Source organism: Nelumbo lutea, chromosome 7 (genome assembly GCF_056320005.1).
Source record: "Nelumbo lutea isolate HS-2025 chromosome 7, American lotus-T2T, whole genome shotgun sequence".
Lineage (NCBI taxonomy): Eukaryota > Viridiplantae > Streptophyta > Magnoliopsida > Proteales > Nelumbonaceae > Nelumbo > Nelumbo lutea.
In genome coordinates, this window is record NC_142690.1 from 27,923,364 (window position 1) to 27,939,690 (window position 16,327).

At 38.3% G+C, this 16,327-nt stretch overlaps 1 protein-coding gene and 1 long non-coding RNA gene across 4 annotated transcripts in view; both read right to left on the reverse strand.

The window, feature by feature from the left end:
* LOC148845861 (uncharacterized) overlaps window positions 1-16,327 on the reverse strand; it is a 39,849-nt gene that overhangs the window by 18,211 nt on the left and 5,311 nt on the right. For all 3 annotated transcript variants that reach the window (XM_088953407.1, XM_088953406.1, XM_088953405.1), the window contains exons 3-4: window positions 9,692-9,880; window positions 7,748-7,798 (exon numbers count right to left, since the gene is read on the reverse strand). In XM_088953407.1, the coding sequence (XP_088809533.1) occupies window positions 7,748-7,798; window positions 9,692-9,880 (240 nt within the window). The remainder of the gene's footprint in view (window positions 1-7,747; window positions 7,799-9,691; window positions 9,881-16,327) is intronic.
* LOC148845863 (uncharacterized) lies at window positions 5,848-6,834 on the reverse strand. The gene is made up of 2 exons (XR_016101902.1): window positions 6,736-6,834; window positions 5,848-5,950 (listed from the first exon to the last, which is right to left on the reverse strand). It is a non-coding gene; the product is annotated as an uncharacterized LOC148845863 (long non-coding RNA).

A 16,327-nucleotide genomic window follows, 5' to 3' on the forward strand; every position in this document is an offset into this window, starting at 1 on the left:
CCTCGCCAGTTCCATGGTTTGTTCCCTCAGGTGGACAATGTCTTGGTGAGAGTTGACAGCATCATCTCAGACAACAATGCCTTTCCCAGAGTTGTTCCTCTGGTATGACCCCAGGTGTCTTCTTGAACCTAAACCATTTTGTGTGTGGTGGTGTCATTAAATCTCTGCAAACCCTCAGCTAATCTCTGGGCAGCAAGAAATCTTCCTAATCAATTTATCCATTCCATGAATGATAACAAAATCTTTTCTAGCAAAGGTAGTTTTTGAATTATCAAAACAGTGAAGGTATGAGCAAGAGCAACTAATTGTCGGATATCCCAAGGGAGATTTAAGTTTTTTACCCTTTAGCTAAATGTTTAAAATAGTGATATTAGATGGGTTTTAATATAAATAAATTCTTAAAATGGAAAATAATGCTTATTTTATGTGAAGGGGAGGATGTGAGGTGGATGTGGGGAACCTTAAAATTTCAATATATATGCATGTATCTGTGTTCAAGTGCCACTCCAAAACCTTGGAGCACTTCAAATCAGAAACTCCACCATTTGGTCCATTTCCAGTCCTGCTTCTCCATGACTACGTTACTTATACTTGGAGTGGACCTCACTTGATTAGGGATGTCAACATGTCAGTTTGCTGATGATACAATTCTTTTATGTGAAGGGGAGGATGTGAGGTGGATTAGAAATTTGGAGTTGGTAGTTCAACCTTTTGAAAAAATGTTAAACATGAAGGTGAATTTTGATAAGAGTTGTCTGGTGGGGATTAACATGGAGGATAGAGCTATGATGGAAAGGGCTGAAATTCTGGGATTGTGGTGTCATAGTGGCCTATAAATTACTTGAGGATGGCTTTGAAGCCCTGTAATTGATAGGTTCACGAAAAGGTTAGCCTCTTGGAAGAAGAATTATTTATCTCTGGGTGACACTGGCAGAATCACTTTGATAAAGTCTACATTGTCTAGCTTGCCAGTGTATTATTTATCTGTTTTTAGGATCCCAGAGAGAATAAGCAGTCTTAGAAAAATTGATGAGAAATTTCTTGTGGGAACCAAGGGAAGATAGGAAAGATCGTATGGTGAATTGGGAAATAGTCTCTAAGAGTAGGGCTGAAGGTGAGGCTTGAAGGGGATAGGGAAAAGTTGTGGGCTAAGGTAATTTTGAGTATTCATCAACAGGCAGATGATGGCTGGGACACTAGGGTTTTGGCAAGGACTACTAGAGCTTCTCCTAGGAGATCCATACATGCCATTCTTTCATCCTTTTTGTAGTACGTCAGGTATGATCTTTGTTCTAAGAATTAGGTGAAATTTTGGGAGCACCTTTGGGTGGGTCATGTACCTTTGAAAGATCAACTTCCCTCTTTATTTCCCCTCTCCCAGTATAAAGGGAAATCTATGCCTAATTTTTTGTCCCTTCTAAGTCAAACTTTGGGTTTAATTGGGATTTGGGTCTTAGAAGAGGCCTTAGGGATTCAGAATTTGGAAATGTTCTAGAACTAATTTAGATTTTGAATGGGGTGGTGTTGGACCCTTCAAAAAGGGATAGTAGAATTTGAACCTTATTCCTTTCCCGTGCTTTCTCCTATGTTTCTTTCTTTAAGTCCCTTGTGCAACCTACTAATAGCATTGTACAAACTTTTCCAATAAAGGAAGTATGGGGTGAGCCAATCCCTCCAAGGATTGGAGCTTTTTGTTGGGAAGCCTTCTTGGAAAGATGTAATACTTGTGACCTACTCCAAAGAAAAAGGCCTAATTGGTGCTTGTCTTCAAGTTGGTGCATCCTATACAAGGCTAATGGTGAAAGCTCCTACCACTTATTAATTTCTTGCCCTTTTCTTTTTTATATATGAGATTGGTTTCTTTGTTTGGTTGCAGGTGAATCCCTCCGCCAAATATACAAGGCTCGTTTGCTACTTCTTTCCTTAGATGGTCGAAGAAAAGGGGTAGGATTATGTGGAGTGTAAGGGCTGCCATATGTGGGCCTTTATGGGAGGAAATGAACTCAAGGACCTTTTCTGAAAAGGAAAGGAATAAAGAAAGTATCACTGAAGTAATAACAGTTAGGGCGGTGCAATGGCTAAAATCTTTGGACCTGTTTGCTGATGTCTGATGTCTCTACAGATATGCTGCTTAACAGTTGGATGGAGGTGGCAAACTCTGCACCTATTCCATCAATTGCATGTCCTCTATGGTCACCACCAGCCCCTGGTTTTATAAAGTTAAATTTTGATGGTAGCAGTGATGGAAATCCAGGGCCTTCAGGAGTAGGAGGTGTTTTCAGAGATGAGAATGGGAAGGTGGTTGCAATGTATTCAGGTCCCATTGGGGTTGGTGACTCTCTCAGAGCTGAGGTTTATGCTTTAATGGAAGGTTGAGCTGAATATCCAAAAACTAGTTGTTGAAGGAGACTCAAAGCTGGTTTTAATCTGGTTACAGGACAGTGGACTCTGGAGATATGCCAATGAGAGGAGGGAGGTTAAGTGGCTAACCAGGGGGTTGAAAGTTCAGATTCATTGGGTAAAGAGAGCTGCAAATGCCTTTGGAGATCCTTTGGCAAAGCAGCAGGTGGGAAGGGATCAAATGCTTTGGGCTATTTTGCAAGTCATTTTCTTCTTCTATTTGGGAGAATTAAGTCTCTTTATCACTCCCTGAAGTGTTGTAAGTAAGCTTTTCTTTTAATAAAATGAGTTTCTGTTATTGATCAAAAAAAAAGTTCAGGCTTAACTCAAATCCAAACCAACCTCACCAAAGAAAATGAAAATACAAACCCAATGTGACCAGCCCTTCAAATAGTATATATATACTCAATAAAAGCTAATTTTACAAATGTTTCAATGCTACACGTAAACAGGTTGGGTTTTGCTGCGTGCGGGGAGGGAGGGCACTCAACGTAAACCCAATTAAGGCTGACCCAACCCTAACCTGATAGGGTTGGGTCAATGCAGATTTACCACTTAACCCAACCCATTGACATACCACACTAGAATTCTTGACATTGCCTTCCATAGCATCATTTATGCTGGGAATAAGCATAGGAGTGACCAAATACCAGTAAAAGGGACAGTGTGATATGAAATCAGGTTTAGCATCCATCAGATGGATATCAAGAAAGCATTATCCACTCTTCAAAATAAATCTAATAGTCATACAATCATATAAATGAACTATAAAAAAAAAACGAAAACTAAGATTTCATCAAGGACTGGAAATGACAGGAGATGTTTTGCATGACCAGAGATACACAAGAGGCCTGTTGAAGTTGCACAACAGACTTCTAAGTATACAGATTTAAGCAGGGCCCAAATGTAGTTGAAATTCCCTAACAAATGTTAATTGGCAATAATAGTCGGATGACAAGGATTATTATTTCTGGTGAATGCTCATGACATCATTGCTTTTCCTTTCAGAAGTTAAAAGTATATTTGTATTAACTGAAAAAAAAAAATACAAAAGATTAAGGTCCCCTGTAAATAGAGTTTCTGTACATCTTATCTAAATTTAAGGACCTCCAAAAATGTCAACTATCAAAAAAAATGAAGCAGATAATTCATCTTTTTTGAACAACCTACACCCAACTTCTTATCCCATCAAAGACCTGTTTTTCACTATCTCTACTGAATTTCCTTTTCTGATCAAAAACTCTTTGGTTCCTTTCCAACCATATTGCCTACAGGACTGCTAATGAGATGGCTGACCACAGAAGTCTGCCCCTCTTGTTCCTTGCCAAAAGCTTTGCTTTGATCAGCATCCCTCTGCTCCAAAGCTCAGATGTTGAAGATGATAAATTGATAACATAGCAAGGGCTGGACATAGAGATGTCAGGGGAGGATTAATAGGGTAACCAACTCCACCCTTATTTCATAGGGTATGCCCTTAATCAGGTTCTGGTTGTGGGAGTTCAACCAGGTTGATTTCAGGTTGTTAAATATTTAATTCCCAGATTGCCATGTCACATAGATTTCATATGTTTTTACTTTCTTTTCCTATTATTTGTCTATATATTCTCCTTTTAATAATATTTTCCATTTATTATCTTTTTATATTAACCTTTTCTCATGTCTTATCTCACACCGTCTTGCCCTGTTTCATGCCCTGATGCCACCTGGCCCACTCTGTTTACAGGGAAGGGCAAGATTGGGTTGGTAAATGGTCAAGTTGAGTTGGTTTTAAGTCAAGTTCAGCCTATACCAAACCCAATCTGTGGGTCTACTTGGGTGCCTCCTATGACATTCAAAGCTATCTTGCTCCTTCTTAGCACTAAAACAGAGAAGATAACATGGAAATGTATCATTATTAGAGCCACTATGCTTTGGAGTACATGGAGTGAAAAAAAATGATAGAATTTCCAAAAACAAGTAGCAAGAGATCAAATATTAACATTGATACCATAGATCTTAGAGTAGCCCATTGGATCTGAAAAAGATGAATTGGGTTGATCTATAAATTCTATCCTAAGGGGCTGGCAGGTGGTAGTAGGCTTTGCTCAACAAAGAAAGCATGCCATCCAAGAATCGTTTGCACTTTGCACAAGAAAAGTGGAGTGAGCAAATATAACTTTTCTGGTTGTGTTTTAGGCAACCTTGGACCTTCTAGGGTAGGGGAGTTTTAGGTGCACCATTGTAATGACCTTCTCCGGATTGATTGGAGAAGGCAATTCACTTGAACCAGAACTACTAGAATTTACACAACCTAGATCTGGCTTGTTATTCAGGCTGCAGAGGTTTGGTGATTGAAGGGGATGATCAAGTGGTGATTGATTGGCATGTTTCATTTTAGGAGATGTTTCATCCTACACCCAGTGATTTAAAAGGTGTGCCTAGGCGCATTTTGGGGTATGTGCCTCGCCCAGGTCCTAGGCACACCTCTTTCAAAAGTTAAAATTTTGTGCTTTTTGCTGTTTTTTGAGTCTAACAGCCCAGTCCAGTCCGAGAACCCCCTATTTTGCACCTCAGCCCAGTCCGAGAACCCCCTATTTTGCACCTCAGCTCAGTCTGAAAACCCCCTATTTGCTTATGTTGTTCATTCATTCATTGCAATAAAATATCATCTTAAAAGGCAATGAAAGTTGTAAAATCATTATTTTTTATGTGAGAATTAAGAATTTCAGACCCTCACATAGACTTGTTTGGGCTTGCCTCGAGGGGCGTGCTACAAAGGCGACTCATAGAATCAAGAATGCAATATGCACATTAACTACTTGAAGCAATGCAATTAAGGAAAAAAAGAGATTGCAGGTTTTACATGCTTGAAAATGCTTTATATGTTTGCTTTTATTTTTTAATTTTCATTTGAATACACTTTACATTTTATGTTTATGTATTTTAATTTTAGATAATAGGCTTTTTAAATCATTTATTTTAAAATTTAAGTTTATATTTTTATTAACATTATGTTTATTATTTTTTAATTTTTGCATTTTTTAAATTTTTTTGGCTTTTATTTGGAATTTTCTAACTTTTTTTATTTTTTAGCTTTATTTTTTGTAATTTTGTGCCTTTCTTAAAAAGGCACGCGCCTTGCACCTTGCACCTCAAGCGCAAATTGGCCCTTGCACTTTTTTTGCGTCTTGCGCTTTTAAAACATTGCCTACACCTTTAGAAGTGGGAACATATTAAAGGATTCTCTTGAAGGGATGGGAGATCCATCATATGGATGGCCGAACCATGCAGAGTGGTTGGGCGAAATTTCAAAAATTTCTTTCTCCCATCCGGGAATCTTATTCCCTGATTTAGAAAAATTGCATTTTTCAAGGTTCGTTCTTGAAACAAATCGGACCAAATTTGAAACAAAGAATAGGGAGAGAAATACCTAATACGGAATCCACGCAAAAAGCTCCTCCCAATGTAGGTGTTCACGCCCAAAGAGGTTACAATCCTTCCTCCACTGAAGATGACACAACTTAGGGTGAGGCAGGATTAGCAAGGAGATTCCTCAGCAAGAACCTCAATTCTTCAATAAGAATCAAGCAGGGGACATGAGCACAGCTTCAAGATTGATTTTTCCAGCAAGAATCAATATCAAGACCCAACCTTGATCACTCCAAGAATTGGAGATCGAACAAGGTAGGGCGGCAAGAGCAAAAGGAGAGAGAACTGAATGCAAAAAACTGTGAAACTGTGTAACCTTTTTCTAGTTTGCCCTCCTCCTTTTATATAATCCTTAAAGAGTTAACCTCCTAATCTGATTAGGAGTTTCTTGATCCAAATCTTTATTTGGATCTAGACTCTTTAAGTGATAAGGCTTATCCCTTATCTTATCTGCAGATCAGGATCAACTTCTCCTAATCCAATTAGAAGTTTCCTAATCCAAATCTTTATTTGGATCTAGACTCTTTAAGTGGATAAAAGGAACCCTTATCCTTATCTGTTGATCCATATCCAGATTCGCCCCCTATTTAATTAATCAAATTAAACCTAGTTCGATTTGGGCTTTAAGCCTATTAAGCTTTCAAGCTCATTTCCTTTTAAGTGTTGGCTAGTTTGGTTCTCTTTGTATGGCGTGGGACCCTATCATTGATCTCCACATAAGCCACATGGGTTCAACCTAGTCTCTATTACAAGGTCTGGCCAAATTCACTACTGAGTACAGTGAACCCCTAAGTCTATCAGTATGGGCTCTTAATGGGCCCAACATTTACACTAAATGGTCCTTGGGTCCAGCCATCTTATGAGGGCCCAAGGACTGTGGGTAGATGTGAGATTAGCCCATCAGGTAAAAATCATAAATGGTCTTACACTTAACCTCTCAGCCCTTAATGATCATACACTGCCCGACAAGAGATGACCTCTCCCTCGACTGCAAGGTACGGTGTTGCTCTCTGCTCACATGGATCCTGTGAATTAAAACATTTTTGCAAACATTTTGTGAAACCATAATATATATGTATATCTCTATAAATATATTTTGCAAAAACAAATCTCAACAAGTTTGGAATCAACTGCCAGCAGTTTAGGTTTCCATCAGAGAGAATGCATTCCCCGATCATTCCCTTTATCCGACAAAGGGGTTGATTCTGTCATTATAATCACCCACTCAAGTGAATTCTCGAACTGCCCCAACATACCCAGGTTTTGACCCCCTCTAAGAATCTCATTGATTGGCATATCAAAGACAGTCCAATCCAACACCTAGTACAGTACCATAATCAAGTCTAGAGGTCAGGTATAACTTTCCAATTTTGCCCATTTGTCTCCAAGGCTTAGGGCATAACTGGAAAATGGTCCAGCTCAAGGTTTCAAACAAACCCACACTACATGTGCTTCAGGTCTCACCTTGGCAGTTGAGACAAGCCACCTCAACCGACTTGGCAGCAGATTAGTGTTAGCCTTGGCAGGATAAACCTTCCCAGGTCCATCCAATGGCTGTGAAGATTCTAAACTAACACGAGTCTCATAAGTGTCCAGTTTAAAGGTATTATACAGAAACACACCAAATATAACACGAATCAATTATGTACTAATAGTCATTTACAATAAATGCACCAGTACATTAATCTGATTGAAGCTAAGGGCATACACTATCTAACATCTCTGATGTGTCCCAAATATGTAAACATGAACAACTAAGTGTAGTCAAAAGGGATTTGAAATCTATTTATATGAAAAACATTTCTCATAATGTTTTAGGTTGTAATGAAATGAACATGAATGTTTATCTCGCTCCTATCTATGAACATTTCTACAAACTCAGACTTCTAAAACAATCATGGTGAATCCAAATGGTAAATTAAGAATGGAATTTACGTACCGGATAGGTCTATTGATGGATCATTATAGGAGTGCATAGCTGCTGCCCAACCTATATTAAAATATAGAAACATCATCAATTTGTTGTATATGTGTAAGATTAAAACTCTTGTAGTTAATTATTTTTTATCAATAACACCAAGCAAAGAGGATTTATTAATGTAAAAAAAAAAAAAAAGAAATCACAGCTAATTAGGAAAGCTAACTGCAGGTATAAGGCAATCCTTACATAACAGCAACTGCTGATATAAACAAGGGTTAATAAGCATGAAAAGTAATAGTACTTATCAGACCCTGTCTATGTGCACCAGCCATTGTGCTCCCTAAAGCTATGTTACAAGATATAGCATGGACATGGCTGGATACAGTATCAGATATGAAATTTACACTAAAAACTGAAGTACAATACAACATCCTTGTATAGGTATTTAGGTAGTATAGCCCCAAAGTAAATTGTGTTTAACAATGGCTATTGTGGTTATAAACTTGTAATTACAATTACCAGGCTATTATATCTTTGAAAAAAGTTAGGCTGAATCACCAAATATTGGTGATCCAGTTGAAGATGGCCTCTTAGATCAAATTATTGCCATGCATAGGTCTTCTAGCTGATTCAGATGTATATTTCCTTTTGGGCCTAAGTTATTCTTCTCTTAAAGACTGTTTATGTACAACCCACCTAATGAAGGGCAATCTTGTACTTTCCCTTGTTTTAAGTTTCATTTAAATTCTATCAAGGGCTGGACAGAAGTGAGCTTCCGCCCCATTTTCTTATTCTCTTCTCTTCTTGTCTTCTCTCATTTTCTCCTCTTCTCTTGCTCAAAATACTTCATAGTATCAGAGCAATAGGAGTTTCTTAATATTCAAATCTTCTTGTTCCCTTATTTTCTCTGCTTTTCTCGCTAGAACTTTATTCTACTGAAACCCCAACCTGCTCGCGAGTCACTAAGGAGCCTGCTTATTATTCTTAGGGTTTCTTCCTTGGAGAGGAGACCAAGGGAACCCTAAGCAGCTTCAGTCATGCCCTATTAGGGTAAGAAGAAAGAGAGCAGTCCGTGGACTGCTAGAGAGACCTGAGTTCCAGGTCTAGTGACTGTACAGCAGGAGAGGCATTGGTGGATGCTGGACAATGAAGTTCTATTCCAGGAGACCTACTAGGAGGTGAAGAAGCTCTTATGCTTTTTGAGTTCAAAGATATGGAGAAGTCTATTTGATGAAGCCATTGACAATATATCCATTAAATTTGTTCTCAAAGTGAAGACTATGGAGTTATTTTCACTTTTTGTTTTGCATGATATCATGAGAAATTGGAAATAAGTGGCTGAATTGTATCAACTAGAGTAGTTCAAGTTACCCATTTGTCTCCCATTCCAGGCTATACAAAGTTTAGTTTTGTTGGATGCATTCCAAGTGTTAGGCATTGGGGAAGCATACAAAAATGATGAAGGAAACATTTTAGACATATATTTGGGTCCTATCCTATGAGGATTGGAGATTTAACCAAGGCAGATATCAGGTAGTTGAAGGAGATCAAGAGTTGTAATTGGTTGGCTAATCAGATATCATGAGATTTCTTGGAAATACAGATATGTGGTTAAAGAGATAAAAAAATTGTATCAAGTGAGCTGAGAGCAAATGTGAATGGGTATTTCATTCTGCAATGGTTGGGAAGATGGATAAGTAAAGCAAAGGACTGAGGAATCAGATATATTGAGGTTAAGCGCAGTCAAGGGAGATGTAATTGAAACTAAAGGGAGTTAGCAGATGTTAACCACCTCTTGCAGGTGTAAGGTTGCAATATGTCAATTTCTATTACAGTAATAGAATGAACGACAGTAATTGTAAAAAAATTATAGAAAAAAAAAAAACTAAGTGTTACAATATATTGTCTGAAGAGTCACAGTAAGCATAAAGTAATACCAAACAGAACTATGGTTGTACATACGGTCATTCAGAAGCTGAGCAGCCTCACTACTACAACACCCACTTATGGATATTAACCCTGGGCGAAGGATCTCATTCAGATGATTGCTGCTACCTGCCTCCCCACGTTCTAAAATAGGAATGTTTCTTGAAGAAGATTGACTCTTATCTCCTTCGTTGGTGTAACTGCTGTTTGTTCTTTCAAATCGATCTGCTCCGTTGAAATAGAAATATTTAAACATCTAGAATTTGGCAGACCTGTATATGCATGAAATGGTATTTCCTCAAAGCAAAATGCAACAACAACATTCATGCTACCTCACCCAAACACCACACAATTAACGCATTCATTGTAAGATATGGAGCAACATATCCATGAATCACCTTCTGTATTGACTTTATATCCCAAAAGCAAATACAAAGATAAACTTAACACTTCCAGAAATGGGCCTTTTTTTCTAGGTTTTCTGGGAGTCCAAAACCAGAGTCCGCATTGTAATGGATAGAAACCTCCAGTTGGCCTAATTTTCCAGTAAGCGCATGAGACAGATACAGCCAAGGTTGCATTTAGTATGAGTGCAAACTCCAACACGAAGAGAATTTGTACTCCAGTTCAGTTTTGCAGGCATTTTTTTTATCATTCGTTTTATGGGCATTTGTCAAGAACATGTTTTATACTGAATGACAGCAAATTTGTTTTTTCCTGACTGACATGTTTGCATTCAAAATGGGAGCAAAGTTTGCTTCCAAAAAATGGATGCAAACTCTGTACTCAAGGTTGGTCAATATAAAAAAGGTAGATCTGGTCTTGGAACTTGTGTTTGTACCCATCACAATTAAATACATTTGGTAAAAATACAAAATTTATCAATGCAAAAACCAAACCAACTTTGCATTTTCATGAACCATACATATTTGCATTTGCACTGAACATATTTGTATTTCACTCTTGCCAAACGCAGCCTAAATGATGGTTTGTCATCCTGAAGAGATTCTAAGAGGTCATTTGGAAAGCAGTCAATAATCTAGATTGTGTCAGAACAGGATTCTAGTGAGAATACAAGGTCATTTGTTCAAATGATAATGCCCATGCTGTAAGTCCATCCTGATCCAATTCTAGAATCCACTTACATCTCAATTTTGGAATTTTGGGGCAGTGGATTTTGGAAGAAAAGTAAGAATCTCAACAAGCCAAATTGTATGGGATTTTTTTACAAGTAACAGTGTCAACTTCATTAACCAATCAGGAAAAGTTTAAAAAAAGAGAAAAACATAATTTTTTTAAAGGATAAAGGAAAAGAAATTTTACTGAAATGAAAAAGAAGTTACAGGCCATTTGGTTGTCAAGGAGACACCAAATTTACATAACTGATCCCCCCTGGAAGCAGCCCCCTAATACAATTCATTTTATCCACCCCTGACTTGGCTACACTATCAGCTAATATATTTTCTGTATGATACAAGTGAAGATACATCCAACCTGAGTTTATGGCATTCCATGATATCGGATTTTGCAATCCTGATTCTAAAATCTGTTGAGTGATGCACTATATTTTCTGGTTTATGTAGAGTTTGAGTATGATTTCTTGGGAGCTGAAATATTTTCTGTTTTCCTTGTTTATTTTAAGTTTATTATTACTGTTATAGGGAAGTACATAACCAGGGGTATAGTAGTCAATTTCCATTGTATTGTGAAGTGATATAGTGCAAAGGGACTGTATTGCTCAGTTTTTTCTCCTCTCAAATCAGTCTCTCTTCGTTCACTTCTCTTTCTTCTCTTTTTTTTTTTTTTAATTTCACTCTAATTTCTAGTTTTATAAACTAAAATATCTGTCAAGTTTGTGTCAGAGCACAAGATGCTTCTTGCATAGTTCTTCCTAATAAAACTCATGCAATCTAGGATAAAAAATTTGCATGGGAATTAAAGAATCTGGTCAAATTATTATAGTTTGCCTGGTTTTAGATGCGGTTTTTTTTTTTTTGATGATTTGGTTTTAGATGATTTTTGGAGAACTATTGGGTGAAATTAGCATTGCTGCCCGGGTGTTTTTGGATCATCTTGGATCACAGAAAAAAAGTGGGTTATTTTGTTTTAGGGGAGTTCAAGGGCCTTTGAAGTGAGTTCTTCCCTATTTCCACAGTTTCTACCAGTTCCTAGAGAAGTGATCTCTCAAACACTGTGCAAAGAGTTGTAGTTTTCTCTTGGAAGTAAATCCCTATGGTTGATTTGTTATTCTATTTCAGTTTATTTGATAATCAAAGATTAATAATGGACTCTTCTGGGAGTAGTGATTCCTATCATGTCTCAAAGTGATACTGAAGAGAGTTTGAATATCCAAGCTACTATTGTAAAGCTCAATGGAAATGATTATTTGGAGTGGGCATGGTCAGCTTGCATGTATATTGGTGGACATGGGAAACTAGATTATCTCACAAGCTTTGAGGTAGAGTCAAAATCCTAAGATCTGAAGCATGGAAGGTGGGTGTAATGAAAACTAATGGTAATATCATGATAAGTATATTCTATGCAGCCACAACATCACCATTATCACCCATGCCTTTTCCCAACTATATGGGGTATTCTATGCAGCCACATCTGAGTAGAAATTTTCTATGGATGAAGACAACAGAACAAATGAAATTTGGGGTAGTTTTTCTAAGACATATACACAAGCATTAAATGTAGCTCATGCCTCCCAACTCATTACACATCATTCTCAAAAACCCAATTAAAAAGATACCAGCCCCTTTTAAAATAAAATGTCCCATGTTTAACAGAAAATGTTTTTAAAAGCAATATGTCAGCTTGACAATGAATCTAATCTGATGAGCATAGACCAAATATAATGGCAGTCCTTTTTTACCCTTACTCTGTTCCAAAGTCATTTTCTTTCTTCTATCTCGTATGTTTAATTTCTCAAATGGCAAAGGTGTCCCAATGGTCATCTTTTTTTATCAATAACTGCACCATTTTGTTAATGATTATAAGAGTACAAAAGAGCAAAGAAAGGAAAAGATAAACTCTCTTAATTATCTCCCTAGAAAATATCAAGTTTACAACAAAACCCAAAAAAAATTGATCTCTTCCCACCCCTTGTTTTGCTAGTACATCAGCAAAAGAATTATCACTTCTTTTTACCAATGGTAGCCTTAGTGTCTTACTTCCATGCCCTATGTCACCCACTTAAATTTCCTTCTTTCATTAACATAGCACCACCAGCCATCTTCCTCATTTTGTAGCCAGCCTACCACCAGCTTTGAATCACCTTCAATAATCAACTTTCTAATATTCAGTTCCTTTGCCCTTTGCACACCTTCCATCACAACCATGATCTTAGCCCTTAAAGAATCACCTACATCAATTGGGCCAGAATAAAAACCAATAATTTTCCTTCCTCATTTTGGAAAACTCCTCCAAAGCCTGAAGGATCAAGGTTTCCCTCACTACTTCCATCAAAATTCAGCTTAATGAAACCACAAGTTGGTGGAGACCAAATAGGGCTAATGACAGCCTTAAGAGAGGCTGAACCAGTGACTTCCACTTTCTAAGCAAATTATCAGTAGAGGTATCCTCAAAGATGTTCAAGGAGTTCACCCTATGGACCATTGTAATGGCAATAGCTTCTATGAGTGCTTCTCTGCTTCTCACCTATTCTGAAAAAATGCTTAGACTCCTTTCTTTCTAAACTCTCCAACAAACAACAGCTCTTGGGCATCTCCATAAAATTCTTCCCCTTTTCTTCAGCCAACTAGTAGAAGTAGAAGCAAACAAGTTTGTACATTTGGTGGGAGATTCCACATGCATCCAAACAAATAGAGAAACCATTCCCAAATAGAAAATACAAAGGGGTAGGAGATTAACAAGTGATGGAAAGCCTCACCATTAGCCTTATAGAGAATGCACCAATGAGGACCAATTAAGTCTTTTTCTTTGGAGTAAGTCATGGGTGTTTATTCTTTCCAGGAGAGCTTCCCTGCAAAAATCTCCAATCCTGGGAGGAATAGGCTTACTCCAAACCTCCTTAACAAGAAAAGGCTTCCCAACAGTATCAAAGGATTAGATTAAAGCCTCGAAGAAAGAAGCGCAAGCAAAGGAACCAAAAGAAGAGAGAATCCAGATACAGCTATCCAATTTAGAAGGATCCAAGAAAACCCCTTCTAGAATATGAAGCAAGGCCAGGACACTATTTAATTCAGAGTCTCTAAGTCCCTTCTTAAAATCCAAGTCCCAATCAAATCCATCTCTCAAGTTAGAGAGAACCAAGAAGGTAGAAACAAACTCACCATTATGATTTGAGAGGGCAAATAAAGAGAGAAATTGTTCCTTCAATGATGAGTTGCGCATCCAAACATGCTCCGAAAATTTAACAAAATTTCCAGAACACAAATTATACCTAATGAAAGGTAAGAAAGAAGGTACAATTTAAAAAAAATAAAGATAAAATTTTATTTAAAATATAAAAGATACATCAAGGAGGTGATAAGATATCACTGAGAGAAGAAAAGCAGTCTGAAAGACCCTTTGAGAGCCCAATACCCATGCAACTTGTTGACAAAAAGGAACACCCAATCAATTCCAAGCTAGGATCAAGAAAAAGACCCCAAACCAATCCCCAATAAAACATAGACCAACATCCCGCCAACAAAACCAAAACCAAACCCCCCCCCCCCCTTTCGGAGTCATGACTTTAGTCTTCCTCTGTGAACATGTCATCTTGGATTGAATCATCCTCATCCCATATCTTGTCTCTTTTCGGACGGGCATTTTTGTTCAACTTCTCTTCCTTTCTTCTCCTTTCAAAATCCTCAAAAGCCCTTCTAGCAAACTCCTCACCACCCAAAAAAAAATAAAAAACAGACCTAAGAAAGAAGGTAGAATGGCATGAATGGACTTCCAAGGGAAGATCTTGTAACTTTAGCCAAAGATCATGCATCCCAGCATCAGTCGCAAGCCCATGAATTTTTATAATCACCTTAGCCCATAGCTTGTCCATATCTACGAGCAATCTCCACAACCACTTCCCAATAGAGCCACACTCCACTTATGAATATTCTCAATACCCAAAGCACCAAATTTCTTACTTCTACTAACCACCTCCCATCTAACTCAATGGTCATCTTTGATATATGTGATCTATGTAGTCCAATGACTCAGTAGGGGTGGATTCAAGCCGAGCCGAACCAAATATCTAGCTATTCGAGCTCAGTTGAGCTCAAACTCGATTCGAACTAGAGGCTTGAGCTCGAGCTTGACTCGAGTCAAAAGCTCGGAAGTTTGAGCCCGATTTGGGTCGAGCTTGGCTGCCTCTGATTGTAGGTCTCACTCAGTTTCTGATGTGCCAAGCCGAGGTCTCCCTAGCAGCCGAGGTGTTGAGCCAAGGTCTCCCTCAACTGTCGAGGTGTCGAGTTGAGGTCTCCCCAGCAACCGAGGTGCTGAGCCGAGGTCATCCTCAGTTGTCGTGGTGCTTAGCCGAGGTCTTCCTTAGTTGTCGTGGTGCTTAGCCGAGGTCTCCCTCAACTGTCAAGGTGTCAAGCTGAGGTCTTCCTTAGTTGTCGTGGTGCTTAGCCGAGGTCTCCCTCAACTGTCAAGGTGTCGAGCTGAGGTCTCTCTCAATAGATGAGGTGCCGATCCGAAGTGACACCCTATGTACATATATACTCGATTAGGCTCGCAAGCCTCACAAATTGAGTTTTATTAAGCTCGAGCTCGGCTCAATTAGTAAACGAGCCTATATATTAGGCTCAAGTTCGGCTCAAAGCTCGGTTTAGACTGAGCCAAGTCGAGCTCGAGCAGCTTGTAAACAGCTCGGCTCCTGGCCACCCCTACGACTCAGCAAACAAATACCATGACCTTCACAAGGTAGATCCAATGAAAAGGCTTGACAATGAGAAGATGTTGAATGAGGTAAGCTTTTCCTTTTACTATGAGACATCTTACCCTCCTTGCAATTACCATAGCTTCCACCTTATTTCAATCCCTGCAACAAGGATATTTTTGCATTTTTGTTGATGTTTTTGCATTAGAACTTCCTCATTTAAAAGGCCACTACCCAATGTTGGTCCTAGCCATATGGGGTTGTCTTGGAAGAGGTAGACTAGATATGGACCTAACTTTTTGACATTTTTTCGCACAAAATGATTGCTCTAAGACTCAAACCTGCAGTCTCATGCTTGTCAGCCAGAGATTTTACCATTACACCAAGCAATGGCCCCTTTTAGGACTCTCATTTCTTGTCCTCATTTCTCATTTTGCAAAGAATCCAATTTTCAACTATTGATTCCATTGTAAACCACAATTGGACCACATAACCACAAAAAACAAAAGTTCATCAAAACGTGTTTTTTATAATAAAATAAATGTGTATTAAAATGAAAAACAGAGAAACGGAGAACATTTCAGCCCAAGGCCCCAAGCAAAAACAACAAGCCCTGTTTCAGTATACAAACTATAAAAATTGTCCTCTCAATTGAAGATATAACAACCTCAAGGTACAAATGCTGAAGACCAAAACTAGCTACCTCCTAAAAATGAGCCAGATTGTAGGTAAAACGAAACACAACCTGACAATCCAAAGACCCCACCTCAAAAATATACTAAAGAACCACTGTTACAGGCAACCAGAACCACAAGAACCACTGTTAGAGTTCGAGGCTTCAA